The sequence below is a fragment of the Hypanus sabinus genome, chromosome 8, assembly GCF_030144855.1.
Source record: "Hypanus sabinus isolate sHypSab1 chromosome 8, sHypSab1.hap1, whole genome shotgun sequence".
NCBI classification, from domain to species: Eukaryota; Metazoa; Chordata; class Chondrichthyes; order Myliobatiformes; family Dasyatidae; genus Hypanus; species Hypanus sabinus.
The window spans coordinates 92,634,705-92,650,016 of record NC_082713.1 but is presented as its reverse complement, the minus strand read 5'-3'; the positions used below and the strand labels follow the sequence as shown (position 1 = coordinate 92,650,016).

Sequence of the window (15,312 nt, the reverse complement as noted above, 5' to 3'; positions counted from 1 at the left end):
CTCTTCCCTTCTAATGATTCTTTTAGTTACTCGCTGTAGGGTTCCCAATTCTCTGTCTTCCCACTAATTTTTACTTTGTTGCATGCCCTCTCTTTTGCTTTTACATTAGCTTTGACTTCCCTTGTCAGCCATGGTTGTAGTATTTTGCTATTTAAGTATTTCTTTATTTTTGGAATAAATATGTTCTGCTCCTTCCTCATTTTTCACAGATCCTCATGCAATTGCTGCTCTGCTGTCATCCATGTCAGCATCTCCTTCCAATTTACTTTGGGCAACTCCTCTCTTGTACCAGGATCCATGAGTTTTATCATATCTTTAGTAAACTATTACCTTGCGTATTCTTTTGTAACCTAATATTTGAAGAAAAAAAATGTTTACTTGTATCTGAAATGTGAATGTAAGTGATAAGGTTTGTGGTTCTCTTTCAGGTAATGGCGAAGTAGTGGAACAGATTATTAGTCAACAGACAGATGATCAGTATGATCAGGAAACCAGTGTTCTAGATGACGATATCAGAGACCTCCAACGAGAAAATGATGTGAGACAACGAAGTGAAGGAATATCTGTACCAGATGGTCTTTACAGTAGATCGAATTCACTAGATAGTGGTGGGTAACAGTATATATGAAAATGAGCAGGCTCATAATATTCTCATTAATTGAAAGCTGATGCTTTGTAACATTGAACTTGTTTAACATACATGTAGGATTCCTTTATGAAAAAGCAATATATTGCGAAGCAAACAAATTCGCGAGTTTTAATGTACTGCAGCATATTGAATCCTGAAAATAATCTCACAATTTAATATACTGACACCATTTTGCATCTGCCATCTCCTTGTTCCCCATTTCTCCAGTCTCATTTTCTAGTAGTTCTCTATATCCACTCTCACCTCTCTTTTATTTCATGGCAGCTGCTTTCTTAAAAAAACATTTGTTTTACATTGAAGCATTGTGACAATAATTTTGTAAACCTTAAGGTACAAGAACAGAATTGGGCTATTCAGTCCAGTCGGGTGTGCTCTGTCATTCTATCATGGCTGATTTATCATCTCTCTCAATCCTGTTCGTCTGCTTTCTTCCTGAGATACCCTTACAGATTAGGAACCTGCCATCCTTCAGTGTAAATATACCCTCAGCTGTCTGTGGTAATGAATTCCATTGGTTCACCATCCAGTGGTTAAAGAAATTTCTCTTCATTTCTATTCTAAAGGAACACTCTTCTATTCTGAGGCTGTGCCTTCTGTTCTTAGACTCCCCCACTAGTGGAAACATCCTCTTCACATCTTCTCAATCTAGGCCTTTGAATATGTAAGGGATATTTGGATAATTTGACATGACCCACCCAATGGTGGGTAGCCGTAGTAGGTGGAGTGTTAAGTTCGTGCATACATTCTGCATTAACTGTAGGATTAGGTTCACCTATGAGGCCCCTCAAACCTAACTGAGCTGATCATGACCTCAGTTCTATTTTGCTGTCTGTTCCTCATAATCCTTGACACCCTTGTAGACCAAAAATCTCTCTCTGACTTTAATATATTTGATGTCTTCGTCTCCAGCTTTCTTAGGCAATATTTGAAAAGATTTCTTACTCTGAGAGAAGAAACACTTGATCTTTTGTCTGAAGCAGACTGGGCTTTTCTGATACTGTGTCATGGTTCTAGGATGTTGCAATGAAATCACCTCATTCTCTTTAATAAATTTAAACCCTCTCTGCTCAACTTGTCATTAAAAGTCAACCAGTTCATCACAGCAATCAACTCAATGAACTTCTGGACTACTTTCAGTGCAGATCTGGTCTTAACAGTTATTGTAAGACTTCTAATTCCCTATCTCTTTTGCACCAATGAAAATGGTGTCCCATATGTCAGATGCTGTTTATTGACTTCAGCTCAGCTTTTAATGTGATCATCCCTTAGAAGCTGGTGAATAAACTGTTCTCGTTAGGTCTCAACACCTCTCTGTAACTGGATCTTGACTTCTTGACAGAATAGCCAGTCAGTCCGAGTTGGCAGAAACATATCTCACCCCATCATGCTGAGTACCGGCACTCTTCAGGGCTGCTGTTCATAAAGTGACTGGTTTTAAGGTGCCAGTAAGCAACCTTTGTGTCTTCTGTCAATTGAAATGGTTCTACCAGGCTTAGTAACAACGCCACAAGTGAAAGCCAGGAGCTGATGTTGGTTGTCAGAGGCTTTTTGAAACACACACCATTGGGATCATTCAATAGGTACTGTGAGCTTATCCCCACAGCCTCCCCCTGGCTGTTGACAACCTTAAGGAACCACAAACATAATTAGAATTTAGAAAATATGGTAACAGGTGAAACTCAGAATAAACATTGGTAAGCAAGTGCTTTTTGAAACAACTGTCATTGACCATAGCTAGAATGAGATGATGATTGACTACAGTGTGTGCAGATGCTTGAAATCTAAAACAAATACAAAACAAAATATTCAGTGGGCTAAGCAGAATCTGTGGCAATTGAAACAGAATTAGTGAAGGGTCTTCAATGTGATATGTTAATCTACTTTTCTCTGGAAAGACATTGCTTGACCTGCTGATTGTTTTGGGATATGTGCCCCAATTTGATGAATTGATTTATTTTTTTTGTTTTGTGAATACTTCTAAAAATTTCTTGTACATTTCTTTGTTGGGATTTGTTATTTAAAATGATAAATTTAAAAAGGCTCTGCATGACAGTGCTAGGTAGATGATCTGTAAATCCGCAACAAGTATGGGCTATTTAGCTAGAATTGCTTTGTTTAAGACTGTAACCATGCTGCATATTTAATGCACTTCCTACAAATACTAAAGGTCTCTTCTGCATTGTAGCCTTGTTGCCTTCACCGAATATTGGACTTCGACGGCATGGTCAAATTGAAGGTGTGCGACAAATGCATAATAACGCTCCCAGAAGTCAAATCGCTACAGAGAGAGACCTGATGGCATGGAGCAGGAGGGTTGTAGTTATGGAGCTTTCAGCTGGAATTAGCAGGTACTAATACTTTTCCACAGGTCAATGCAAACTGGTGTTACGACATTTTGAATGATTAAAATTCATCCTTAACAGAATTCATTGATCACTGCCAGAAAAAAGGAATAAAAAATCACTCTTATAAAATTCTGTGGTGAGAAAGAAATAAACAGAAATACTACAGAGAATGAAATGAGTTTTCCAAGTACAGTGATCGCAGGCAGTTGTTCACAGTGGGAGGCCACTTCAGCGGTTTACAACATAGAACAGTACAGCACAGTACAGGCCCTTCGGCCCATTATGTTGTGCTGACCTATAAACACTGCCTCCCATATAACCCCCCACCTTAAATTCCTCCATATACCTGTCTAGTAGTCTCCTAAATTTCACTAGTGTATCTGCCTCCAACACAGACACAGGCAGTGCATTCCATGCACCAACCACTCTCTGAGTAAAAACCCTTCCTCTAATATCCCCCTTGAACTCCCCCCCCCCCCCCACCTTAAAGCCATGTCCTCTTGTATTGAGCAGTGGGGAAGAAGTGCTGGCTGTCCATTCTATCTATTCCTCTTAATATCTTGTACACCTCTATCATGTCTCCTCTCATCCTCCTCCGCTCCAAAGAGTAAGGTCCTAGCTCCTTTAGTCTCTGATCATAATGCATACTGTCCAACTTTCCAGTGAGCAGCATCCTGGTAAATCTCCTCTGTACCCTTTCCAATGCTTCCACATCCTTCCTATAGTGAGGCAACCAGAACTGGACACGGTACTCCAAGTGTGGCCTAACCAGAGTTTTATAGAGCTGCATCATTACCTCGCGACTCTTAAACTCTGTCCCTCGACTTATGAAAGCTAACACCTCATAAGCTATCTACCTGTGAGGCAACTTTCAGGGATCTGTGGACATGTACTCCCAGATCCCTCTGCTCTTCCACACTACCAAGTATCCTGCCATTTACTTGTACTTTGCCTTGGAGTTTGTCCTTCCAAAGTGTAACACCTCACACTTTTCCAGGATGAACTCCATCTGCCACTTCTCAGCCCACTTCTGCATCCTATCAATGTCTCTGTGCAATCTTCGACAATTCTCTATACTATCCACAACACCACCAACCTTTGTGTCGTCTACAAACTTGCCAACCCATTGTTCTATTCCCACATCCAGGTCGTTAATAAAATTCACGAAAAGTAGAGGTCCCTTGTGGGACACCACTAGTCACAACCCTAAAATTCGAATGTACTCCATCCACCACAACCCTCTGCAGGCAAGCCAGTTCTGAGTCCACCTGGCCAAATCTCCCTGGATCTCATGCCTTCTGACTTTCTGAATAAGCTTACCATGTGGAATCTTGTCAAATGTTTTCCTAAAATCCATGTAGATCACATCCACTGCACTACCCTCATCTATATGCCTGGTCACCTCCTCAAAGAACTCTATCAGGCTTGTTAGACATGATCTGCCCTTCACAAAGCCGTGCTGACTGTCCTTGATCAGACCATGATGCTCTAAATGCCCATCGTTCCTATCTCTAAGAATCTTTTCCAACAGCTTTCCCACCACAGATGTAAGGCTCACTGGTCTACAATTACCCGGACTATTCCTATTTTTTTGAACAAGGGGACAACATTAGCCTCCCTCCAATCCTTCGGTGCCATTCCCGTGGACAATGAGGACATAAAGATCCTAGCCAGAGGTTCAGCAATCTCTTCCCTTGCGTTGTGGAGCAGCCTGAGGAATATTCCGTCAGTTCCCGGAGACATATCTGTCCTAAAACAACTCCAAAACCTTCTCTCCCTTAATATCAACATGCCCAGAACATAAACCTCACTCATATTGTCCTCACCATCATCAAGTTCCCTCTCATTGGTGAATACCGAAGAGAAGTATTCATTGAGGACATGGCTCACTTCCACACCCTCCAGGCACATCTTCCCACCTTATCTCTAATCGGTCCTACCTTCACTTCTGTCATCCTTTTGTTCTTCACATAATTGAGGAATGCCTTGGGGTTTTCCTTTACCCTACTCGCCAAGGCCTTCTCATGCCCCCTTCTTGCTCTCCTCAGCCCTTAAGCTCCTTTCTTGCTGCCCTATATTCCTCAATAGACTCATCTGATCCTTGCTTCCTAAACCTCATGTATAATGCCTTCTTCCACCTGACTAGATCTTCCACCTCACTTGTCACCAATGGTTCCTTCACCCTACCATTCTTTATCTTCCTCACTGGGGCAAATTTATCCCTAACATCCTGTAAGAGATCCCTAAACATCGACCACATGTCCATAGTACATTTCCCTGCAAAAACATGACACCAGTTCACACCCGCAGGTTCTAGCTTGGTAGCCTCATAATTTGCCCTTCCCTAATTAAAAATTTTCCTGGCCTCTCTGATTCTATCTTTTTCCATAATAATGCTAAAGGCCAGGGAGCGGTGGTCACTGTCCCCCAGATGCTAACTCACTGAGAGATCTGTGACCTGACCCGGTTCGTTACCTAATACTAGATCTGGTATGGCATTCCTCCTAGTTGGCCTGTTAACATACTGTGCCAGGAATCTGTCCTGGGCATGCTAAGCAAACTGCCCCATCTAAACCATTGGAACTAGTCAGGTGCGAATCAATTTGTTTTGGAAACTTATGAGACAATAGTTTTTTTAATTAATTTTTTATTGCAACACCAACAAACTACATTCATTATAACCAATTGCCAATTACATTTTGCCTGTTTAACCCAGCCACCCCCCAACCTTCTAAGTCAATAGTTTCTAATGATGCCTTTACAATGATACTTCATCAAACATTGTAACATCTACTTCTCATTAAGTAAAGCAATAACCCTCTGTTTTGCCTACAATTCAATCAGCATTTTCTTGCTGTTAGACTACATTGGTGGGAGAATTTCTGTCCAAGGATAATCTTTCCTCAGGAAGGTATCTTCACTTGTTATGTTGGATTGAGTCGATGTGAGATTGGGATGGTGAAATTGCTATGCCAGATAGCTTTCTAGGAATACAACTCCTCAGTAACATGTGTGCATTCTACTTGAGAAGACACATTATTGCCAGTCTGTTGCTATTTGGTCTCATCAGTTTACCATTTCATTGGCTTCTGCAAATTATGCATATTGCAATGTTTGATTATGGGATTAAAGTTTGAAATATATTAATATTTAAATTGCAATATTTGTTAAATATCTTAAAATTGTTTTTTAGAGGCAAGGCAAACTTTTTATTTAACCAGTGCAACATGTTTCTAGATCATTATTTTTGAAATGGATGACCTCCTCTGTCTCTGTGTTCACGTATCTGCGTTTCAAGGCAGAATTATTATTTAGCTGTCCTGTATAATTCTTTGAATTGTGTGAAGTTGTTACTCTGAGGAAAGGAAAATTAAATTCCTAAAATGAATTGACTACTGTACTGTTTACACAGTTTTGCACGATATCACATATTGATATGAACTCCCCAAATTATATCCTAGAATTACCTCAGTGGAGAATGTGACCTTTTTCACAGATGCAGTGATTTTTGTTTGATGTCATTGGATCACGTCTATTATGTGATCAGTTTTGAATTTGGATTTGAAGATAATAGATATTGGCAAACAAATTCTGGTTTTATCAAGGTTCATTGTTATCCTGCTTGACATATGATCCACAGAAATTTAGGAGAGCATATTAAATACTTAAATAAATAGCTTCTTTAAAAATGAATGTTATCCACTTAGAAGAACTGACTGATTTCAGATTTCAGGAGGAATTGCGTCTTTGCAAAGGAGATGGAGAAATTAATCTGTATACAACTGAAAAAAGACGTAAACCATTACAACCAGCACAGAAGGTAAATAGCAAAAATATGTTTATTTGGCAGAAATTTACTCAATGTTCAGTTATATTGGTATCCTCTTGTTTAAATCACCTTATTTTTGTTAATCTCAGATGATATTGAGATTTCAACCTGTAACCCAAACTTTATATGAACAAAAATCAGCATGATTTGACCCTTGTGAACATTAGAAGTATTTACAAATGTATCATTTAAAAAAAAGATTTATTAAAGAATTAAATTGCAATTGTTGCCATAAAGTTCTGCAGTGGGGTGATCTTATGGAGGTTTACAAAATTATGAGGGACATAGATAATGTTTTTCCTAGAGCATTTGGTGTGCTGCCTTCATAAACCAAGGTATTGAATAATAGTGGAATGGCACATCATGTTGCAGTTATATAAAACATCAGATGAACCATACTTAGATGATTGACTACAGTTCTGGACATCACACTGTAGGAAGGTTGCAGTTTAGCGCACCAGGAATTTGGGAATTTGCTTGTTACAGAGTTGTAATGAGAGATTGAATGGCGGGCGGGGGGGTTCCTCACTGGAAACTTGGAGGCCAAAGGGCAGGTTGTAGAGGTTTATAAAATTATGAATGGAATGGGTAGATTGGATGGCCGGAATCTTTTTCCCTTGGCAGGGGAATTTAGAACTCAGGAACACAGTTATAAGGTGAGAGGGCAGAAATTTAAAAGAGATCTGAGGATAAGTTTTTATGACACAGTAATGAATATCTAGAACAATCTGTTAGAGGAGTTAGTGGTTTATACAGTTATAATGTTGAAATTGTATTTGGAGAGATGCTTTGAAAGGTAACGTACTGAGCTTATAGGCCTGATGGGAAATTGAATTAGCATAGATAGGCATCATGATCAGTGTGGGCAAAGTTCAAAGTGAATTTATTATCAAAGTATATATTTGTCACCATATACAACCTGGAGATTCATTTTCTTGTGGTCATTCACAATGAATACAAAGACACATAATGGAATCAATAAAAGGGGTGCCACAGACACATAAGCGGTTAGTGTGATGCTATTACATCTCAGTGTCAGAGTTCAATTCCAGTGTTCTCTGTAAGAAACTTAGTTTGCTCTTCCCGTGTGCGTGTGGCTTTCCTCCGGGTGCTCTGTTTCCTCCCACAGTCGTACCACTTAGCTGGATAATTGGTCATTGTAAATTTTTCTGTGATTAAGCTAGTGTTAAATAGGTGGATTGCTGGGTGGTAGGGCACAGTAGGCTGGAGAGGCCTGTTCCAAGATGCATCTCTGAATAAAACTTCAAAAAAAAAAAGACTGCACCAAACAAGATGGGCAAACAACTGACGTGCAAAAGGCAAATACAAAAAAAAATTATGTAAGTAAGCGATAAAGAAAGTATTGAGAACTTGAGATAAAGTGTTCTTGAAAGTGAGGCCATAGGTTATGAAGACAATTCAGTGGTAGGGTAAGTGCAGTTATCCCCTCTAGTTCAAGAGCTTGATGATTGAGGGGTAATAACTGTTCTTGAACCTGGTGTTGTGAGTCCTGAGATTACTGTACCTCCTTCCTGATGGCAGCAGTGTGAAGAAAGCATGGCCTGGATGGTGCGGGTTACGGCACCTTTGGCCTGTGACAAGGTGAGAGGCACAATAGCGACTTGGGTTCAATTCCTGCTGTTGCCTGTGAAAGGTTTGTATGTTCTCCTCATGGCTGCCTTCCACTATCTACCCACATTCCAAAGAGGTACCGGTTGGTAGGTTAATTGGTCATTGTAAATTGTTCCATGATTAGGCTAGGATTAAATCAGGGGATCGATGGGTGGCTGGAAGGTCCTATTCTGCACTGTATCCCAATAAATAAATAAATGGCCTATTTCTGTGCTGTGTGTAGGCCTCCGTTAGTCTCAATAGACCATGGATTTGCACCTTGGAAAGCTCCAGGGCGCAAGCTTGGGCAAGGTTTTTTTTTAATGGAAGACTGGCTTCCATTTTTTAATCAAATGCCCAAGCTGCAAGTCTCCCCTCTCTACGCCACCAATGTTGTCCAAGGGAAGGGCATTAGGACCCATACAGCTTGGTACTGGTGTCATTACCCAACAATATATGGTTCAGTGCCTTGCTGAAGGACACACACACAGCCTCAGCCAAGGCTCGAACTAGCGACCTTCAGATAACTAGGCGAACACCTTAACCACTTGGCCACACACCAATACTTCTGTGCTGCACCGCTCTGTGACTCTGTGAAGGGAGAGCATGGGTATAAGGTAAGTGGAGACAAATTTAAAGGTGATGTTTCCACAGAGAGTGGTGGTTATCTGGAATGATCTGTAAAAGGAGATAACAGCAGATACAATTAGTGTTTTAAATCTAGGAATAATGGTGCATAGTTCCCTGATGGTGGAATCTCATGTGGATAGGGTGGTGAAGAAAGCTTTTGGTATGCTGGCCTTTATAAATCAGAGCATTGAGTATAGGAGTTGGGATGTAATGTTAAATTTGTACAAGGCATTGGTTAGGCCAAATTTGGAGAATTGTATACAGTTCTGGTCACCGAATTATAGGAAAGATGTCAACAAAATAGAGAGAGTACAGAGGAGATTTACTGGAATGTTACCTGGGTTTCAGCACCTAAGTTACAGGGAAAGTTAGGTCTTTATTCTTTGGAGCGTAGAAGTTTGAGGGGGATTTGATAGAGTTATTTAAAATTATGAGGGGGATAGAGTTGACATGAATAGGCTTTTTCCATTGAGAGTAGGGGAGGTTCAAACATGAGTTTGAGTTGAGAGTTAAGGGGCAAAAGTTTAGGGGTAACACGAGGGGCAACTTTACTCAGTGGTAGCTGTGTGGAACGAGCTTCCTGTAGAAGTAGTAGATGCAGGTTCGATATTGTCATTTAAAAAAAAATTGGTAGGTATATGGACAGGAAAGGAATGGAGGGTTATGGGCTGAGTGCGGGTAGGTGGGACTAGGTGAGAGTAAGCGTTCGGCACGGACTAGAAGGGCCGAGATGGCCTGTTTCTGTGCTGTAATTGTTATATGGTTAAAATATACTTGGGCAGGTACCATGTTAGATATGAAGGAATATGGGCCTAATGGATGCAAATAGAATTATTGTGAATAGGCATCACAGTCAGCATGTTCAAGGTAGACAGATAATTTTGTAATTTATAGACCAAAAGGTGGTTATATTTGTAGTAAATGTAATTTCTATAATCTTTGGTATTGGAATAGGCAATTCTTTTGGAAGAAATTTTAAACGAAGAATCAGGACTTGATGTCAAAATTACACTGGGGCTGGACAGGAATTGGTGGATTTGTGGACAGTGTCAAGGGCTATTGATACAGTAGGATATAGATGGGCAGAGAATTGCCAGGTGTAACTTCATCAGAGAAAATGTGAGGTGTTGCTCTTTAAGAGGTCAGATGCAAGAGGAACATGTACAATCAATGACAAGATCCCTAACAGCATTGATGTACAGAGAGATTATGGGGTTCAAGTCCATAGCTTCCTGAAAATGGCTAGAGTAGGAAAGAAGACATATGGGATGCTTGTCTTCATTAGTTAGAGAATTGAGTGCAAAAGTAAAGAAATCATATTGCAACTGTATTAAAATTTGGTTAGGCAGCACTGTATTGTATGGAGTTCTGGCCATCTTATTTCATGAAGGGCATTGAGCAGAAATAGTGAAGAAAAAGTTTGCCAGGGTGCTGCCTGGCTTCCAAGTATGACCAAAAAGGAGAGGTTGGATAAACGTGTGTTGTTTTCTTTGGAGTGTTGCAGGCTGATAGCTGTTGTTAAAATTATACCTTAAAATTATACACATACACCTCCGTATGTGTATAGGGTAGATGATCAGAATCAGGTTTAATATCAACGACATATCTCGTGAATTTTGTTAACTTAGCAGCAGCACAATGCAATGCATAATAAACAGAAAACTGAATTACAGTAAGTACAGTGCCTATAAAAGCCCCCCCCCCCCCCCGAACTTTTCATGTTTCACTGCTTTACAACATTGACTCACAGTGGATTTACTTTGGCTATTTTGACACTGATCAACAAAAAGAGACTTTCTTGACAAAGTGAAAATCTATCTAAATTTATTGCATTTATTAAATACAAAATAATTAAGATTCACCCCCTTCAAATCATTACGAAGTAGATGTCCCTTTGGCAGCAATTACAGTCTTGAGTCTGTGTGGATAGGTCTGCATCAGCCTTGCACATCTGGACACTGCAATTTTTCCCCATTCTTCTTTACAAAATTCTCAAGCTCTGTCAATACAAAGTGCACTGCAGATGCAGTGGTCAAAGTAACACATACAACACGCTGGAGGAACTCAGCAGGTCGGGCAGCATCTGTGGAAGTGAGCAGTCAACGTTTAGGGCTGCGACCCTTCATCAGGACTGAAGAGGGCCCTAGAAAGAAGGTGGGGGGAGGGTGGAAAGGAGATGGCTGGTAGGTGCCAGGTGAAAAACCAATTGGAGGAAAGATCAAGGGGTGGGATAGGGGAAGCAGGGAGGGGATAGGCAGGAAAGGTTAAGAGGGAATGTGTAGCAGAAGAAGGCAGAATCATGAGAGAGGTGATAGGCAGCTGGAGGAGGAGACAGAGTGAAACTGGTGCTCCATCCGTCACAACAGACATGATCTCCCAGTTGCTGCCCACTTCAACTCTGCTTCACATTTCCATTCGGATATGTCCATACATGGTGTCCTCCACTGCCATGATGAGGCCAAACTCAGGTTGGAGGAGCATCACCTCGTCTGGGTAGTGTCCAGCCCCTTGGCATGAACATTGAATTCTCCAACTTCTGGTAATTTCCCCCTCTCCCTTCCCCCATCTCAGTTTCACTCTGCCTCCTCCTCCAGCTGCCTATCACCTTTCTCATGATTCTGCCTTCTTCTAAAACACAGTGCTTTCTCCTTACATTTCTTCTTCACCTTTCCTGCCTATCCCCTCCCTGCTTCCCCTTCCCCACCTCTTGATCTTCCCTCTGATTGGTTTTTTACCTGGCACCTACCAGCCTTCTTCCCACCCACCCACAACCTTCTTTATAGGGCCCCTGCCCCCTCCCGTCTTGATGAACAGTCTCGGCCCAAAACGTTGACTGCTTGTTTTCACAGATGCTGTCCGACCTGCTGAGTTCCTCCAGTGTGTTGTACATCAAGCTCGGTCAGATTGCATGGAGCTTGTGAGTGAACAGCCCTTTTCAAGTCCAGCCACTAATTCTCAAATGGATTGAGATCTGGACTCTGATCTGGCCACTCCAGGACATTAACTTTGCTGTTTTTAGTCATTTCTGTGTAACTTTGGCTTTACGCTTGGGTTCATTGTCCTGCTGGAGAATCTTCTCCCAAGTTGCATTCATTTTTCCCTCTACCTTCACAAGCCTCCCAGGGCCTGCTGCAGTGCAGCATCCCCACAGCATGATGCAGCCACTGCCATGCTTGTAGGGATAGTGTGTTTTTGATGATTGTTTGGTTTGGTTGCCAAAGAGTTCAATTTAGGTTTCATCAGAGCATAGAATCTTCTTCCAGCTAACTGCAGGGTCTCCCAATGCCTTCTGGCAATCTCTAGCTGAGATTTTTTTCTCTTTTTTTTTCAATAGTGGCTTATTTTTTGCCACTCTCCCATAAAGCTGCAACTGGTGAAGCACCCGGGCAACAGTTGTTGTATACGCAGTGATGATTTGATGTGTTGTAGCGATGTGCTACACACAGTGCTGAAATAACGACACGCAGTCGATAAGTCGTTTTGAGACTAGTTTATTCAAACTTCGCGGTGCTGGCATTTAAATCCCTAGTGCCCGCACTCTCCGGGTGGAAATGACATCTGAGTTGCATTACCAAAGTCTCCCCCCGCGCGCTGGCTATTTGTGAGCTGGTTCACCTACGCAGAAAGTGGGTCGCCACATAACCCCCCCCCCCTCCAGAACTGGCGATACACCCCCCCCCAATGTCCACAGTCTGGATCAGCCTCTGTTTGGGAGGTCTGCCTCTGCGCCACGGTGCCTGAACCTCGACCGGTTGCACCTAGTCCACCTGGGCTGGTTTGAGTCGGTCCACCATGAAAACCTCCTCTCTCGCCCCCCCCACCCCCCAATGTCCAGAACGTACGTGGACCCGTTGTTGTTGATCACCTTGAAAGGTCCCTCGTACGGCCGCTGTAGCGGCGCCCGGTGTCCGCCTCTTCGTACAAACACAAACTTACAGTCCTGCAGGTCTTTGGGTACATGGGTTGGGGTCCGTCCGTGCTGTGAAGTTGGTATGGGGGCCAGGTTGCCGAGCCTTTCGCATAGCCTGTCCAGGTCTGCTGCGAGTTCTTCCTCTTGCCCCCTTGGGGCAGGTATGAACTCTCCTGGGATGGCCAGGGGCACCAACTCAGCTGACGAGGCGTGCAGATCCACTTTGGGCGCTGTACGAATTCCGAGCGGGACCCAGGGAAGCTCGTCCACCCAGTTAAGTCCTCTCAGGCGGGCCATGAGAGCCGACTTCAAGTGACGGTGGAAGCGTTCCACCAGTCCGTTCGACTGTGGGCGGTAGGCAGTTGTGTGGTGCAGCTGTGTTCCCAACAGGCTGGCCTCAGCCAACCACAGGCTGGAGGTGAACTGGGCGCCTCTGTCGGAGGTAATGTGGGCTGGTACCCCGAAGCGTGCTACCCAGGTTGCAATCGGTGCTCGGGTGCAGGAATCGGCAGATGTGTTGGTGAGCGGGACCGCCTCTGGCCACCTCGTGAACCAGTCTACCATAGTTAGGAGGTACCGCGCTCCTCGGGACACTGGGAGAGGGCCCACGACATCCACGTGAGTGTCGTTGAACCTCCGGTGGGTGGGTTCGAACTGCTGCGGCGGGGCTTTAGTGTGCCGTTGCACCTTGGCCGTTTGGCACTGCGCGCACGTTCTGGCCCATTCACTGACCTGCTTGCGAAGTCTGTGCCATGCCAACTTGCTGGAGACCAGCCGGACGGTTGTCTTGATAGATGCCAAACCGGGTATGGAGTCGAAAACCCGCCGCCTCCGGGCTGCCGGGACGATGGGGCGAGGTTGGCTGGTAGCCACGTCGCACAGGAGGATCCTATCACCTGGGCCTACGAGAAAGTCCTGCAGCTGCAAACCCGAGACTGCGGTTCTGTAGCTGGGCATCTCGTCGTCTGCCTGCTGCGCCTCCGCCAGTGCTGCATAGTCCACCTCCAGGGACAGGGCCTGGACAGCTGGTCTGGAGCGTGCATCCGTCACGACGTTGTCCTTCCCCGAGACATGTTGGATGTACGTCGTGTACTCGGAGATGTAGGACAGATGTTGCTGCTGGTGAGCCGACCAGGGATCGGACACCTTCGTGAACGCGAAGATCAACGGTTTGTGGTCCGTGAATGGGGTGAACGGCCTGCCTTCTAAGAAGTACCTGAGATGCCGGATTGCCAGATACAGTGCCAACAGCTCCCGGTCGAAAGCACTGTACTTCAGTTCGGGTGGTCGGAGGTGCTTGCTGAAGAACGCCAGGCGTTGCCAGCGCCCCTCGATGAGCTGCTCCAGCACCCCACCGACTGATGTGTCGGATGCGTCCACCGTGAGGGCGGTCGGAACGTCCGTTCTGGGGTGAACCGGCATCGCGGCATCTGCCAAGGCTTCCTTGGCTTTAACGAAAGCGGCCGCGGCCTCCTCGTCCCAAGTAATGTCCTTGCCTTTGCCCGACATCAGGGTGTACAAAGAGCGCATGATACAGGCTGCTGAGGGGAGGAAACGGTGGTAGAAGTTCACCATACCAACGAACTCCTGCAGGCCTTTGAACGTGTTGGGCCGGGCAAAGTGGCGAATTGCGTCTACCTTGGCGGGCAGTGGTGTTGCCCCGTCTTTGGTAAATCTGTGGCCCAGGAAGTCAATGGTACGGAGACCGAACTGGCACTTGCCCGGGTTGATCGTGAGGCCGAAATAACTCAGGCGGGAGTAGAGCTGGCGGAGGTGGGACAGATGCTCCTGACGACAACTGCTGGCTATAAGGATGTCGTCCAAATAGATGAACACAAAGTCCAGGTCACGTCCCACCGCGTCCATTAGCCGCTGGAACGTCTGTGCGGCATTCGGAGGAACTCGAACAGGCCGAATGGGATGATGAGTGCTGTTTTGGGCATATCTTCAGGGTGCACCGGGATTTGATGGTATCCCTGGACGAGGTCTACTTTGGAAAAGATTCTGCCCTGTGCAGGTTTGCTGCAAAGTCCTGTATCTGCGGCACGGGGTAGCGGTCTGGAGTGGTAGCCTCGTTCAGTCTGCAGTAGTTGCCGCATGATCTCCAACCCCTGGCTGCTTTGGGCACCATGTGCAGGGGGGAGGCCCATGGGCTGTCGGACCTCCGTACGATCCCCAATTCCTCCATCCTCTTGAAGTTCTCCTTCGCCAGACGGAGTTTTTCCGGGGGGAGCCTTCGTGCGCGGGCATGGAGGAGTGGTCCCTGGATCGGGATGTGGTGCTGTACCCCATGTCTGGGCATGGCTGCCGTGAACTGCGGTGCCAGAATTAATGGAAA

At 44.4% G+C, this 15,312-nt stretch overlaps 1 protein-coding gene across 4 annotated transcripts in view; it reads left to right on the top strand.

The window, feature by feature from the left end:
* brwd3 (bromodomain and WD repeat domain containing 3) overlaps nucleotides 1-15,312 on the top strand; it is a 290,623-nt gene that overhangs the window by 69,620 nt on the left and 205,691 nt on the right. For all 4 annotated transcript variants that reach the window (XM_059977491.1, XM_059977490.1, XM_059977489.1 and 1 more), the window contains exons 18-20: nucleotides 429-608; nucleotides 2,835-2,997; nucleotides 6,721-6,814. In XM_059977491.1, coding sequence (XP_059833474.1) covers nucleotides 429-608; nucleotides 2,835-2,997; nucleotides 6,721-6,814 — 437 coding nt within the window. The remainder of the gene's footprint in view (nucleotides 1-428; nucleotides 609-2,834; nucleotides 2,998-6,720; nucleotides 6,815-15,312) is intronic.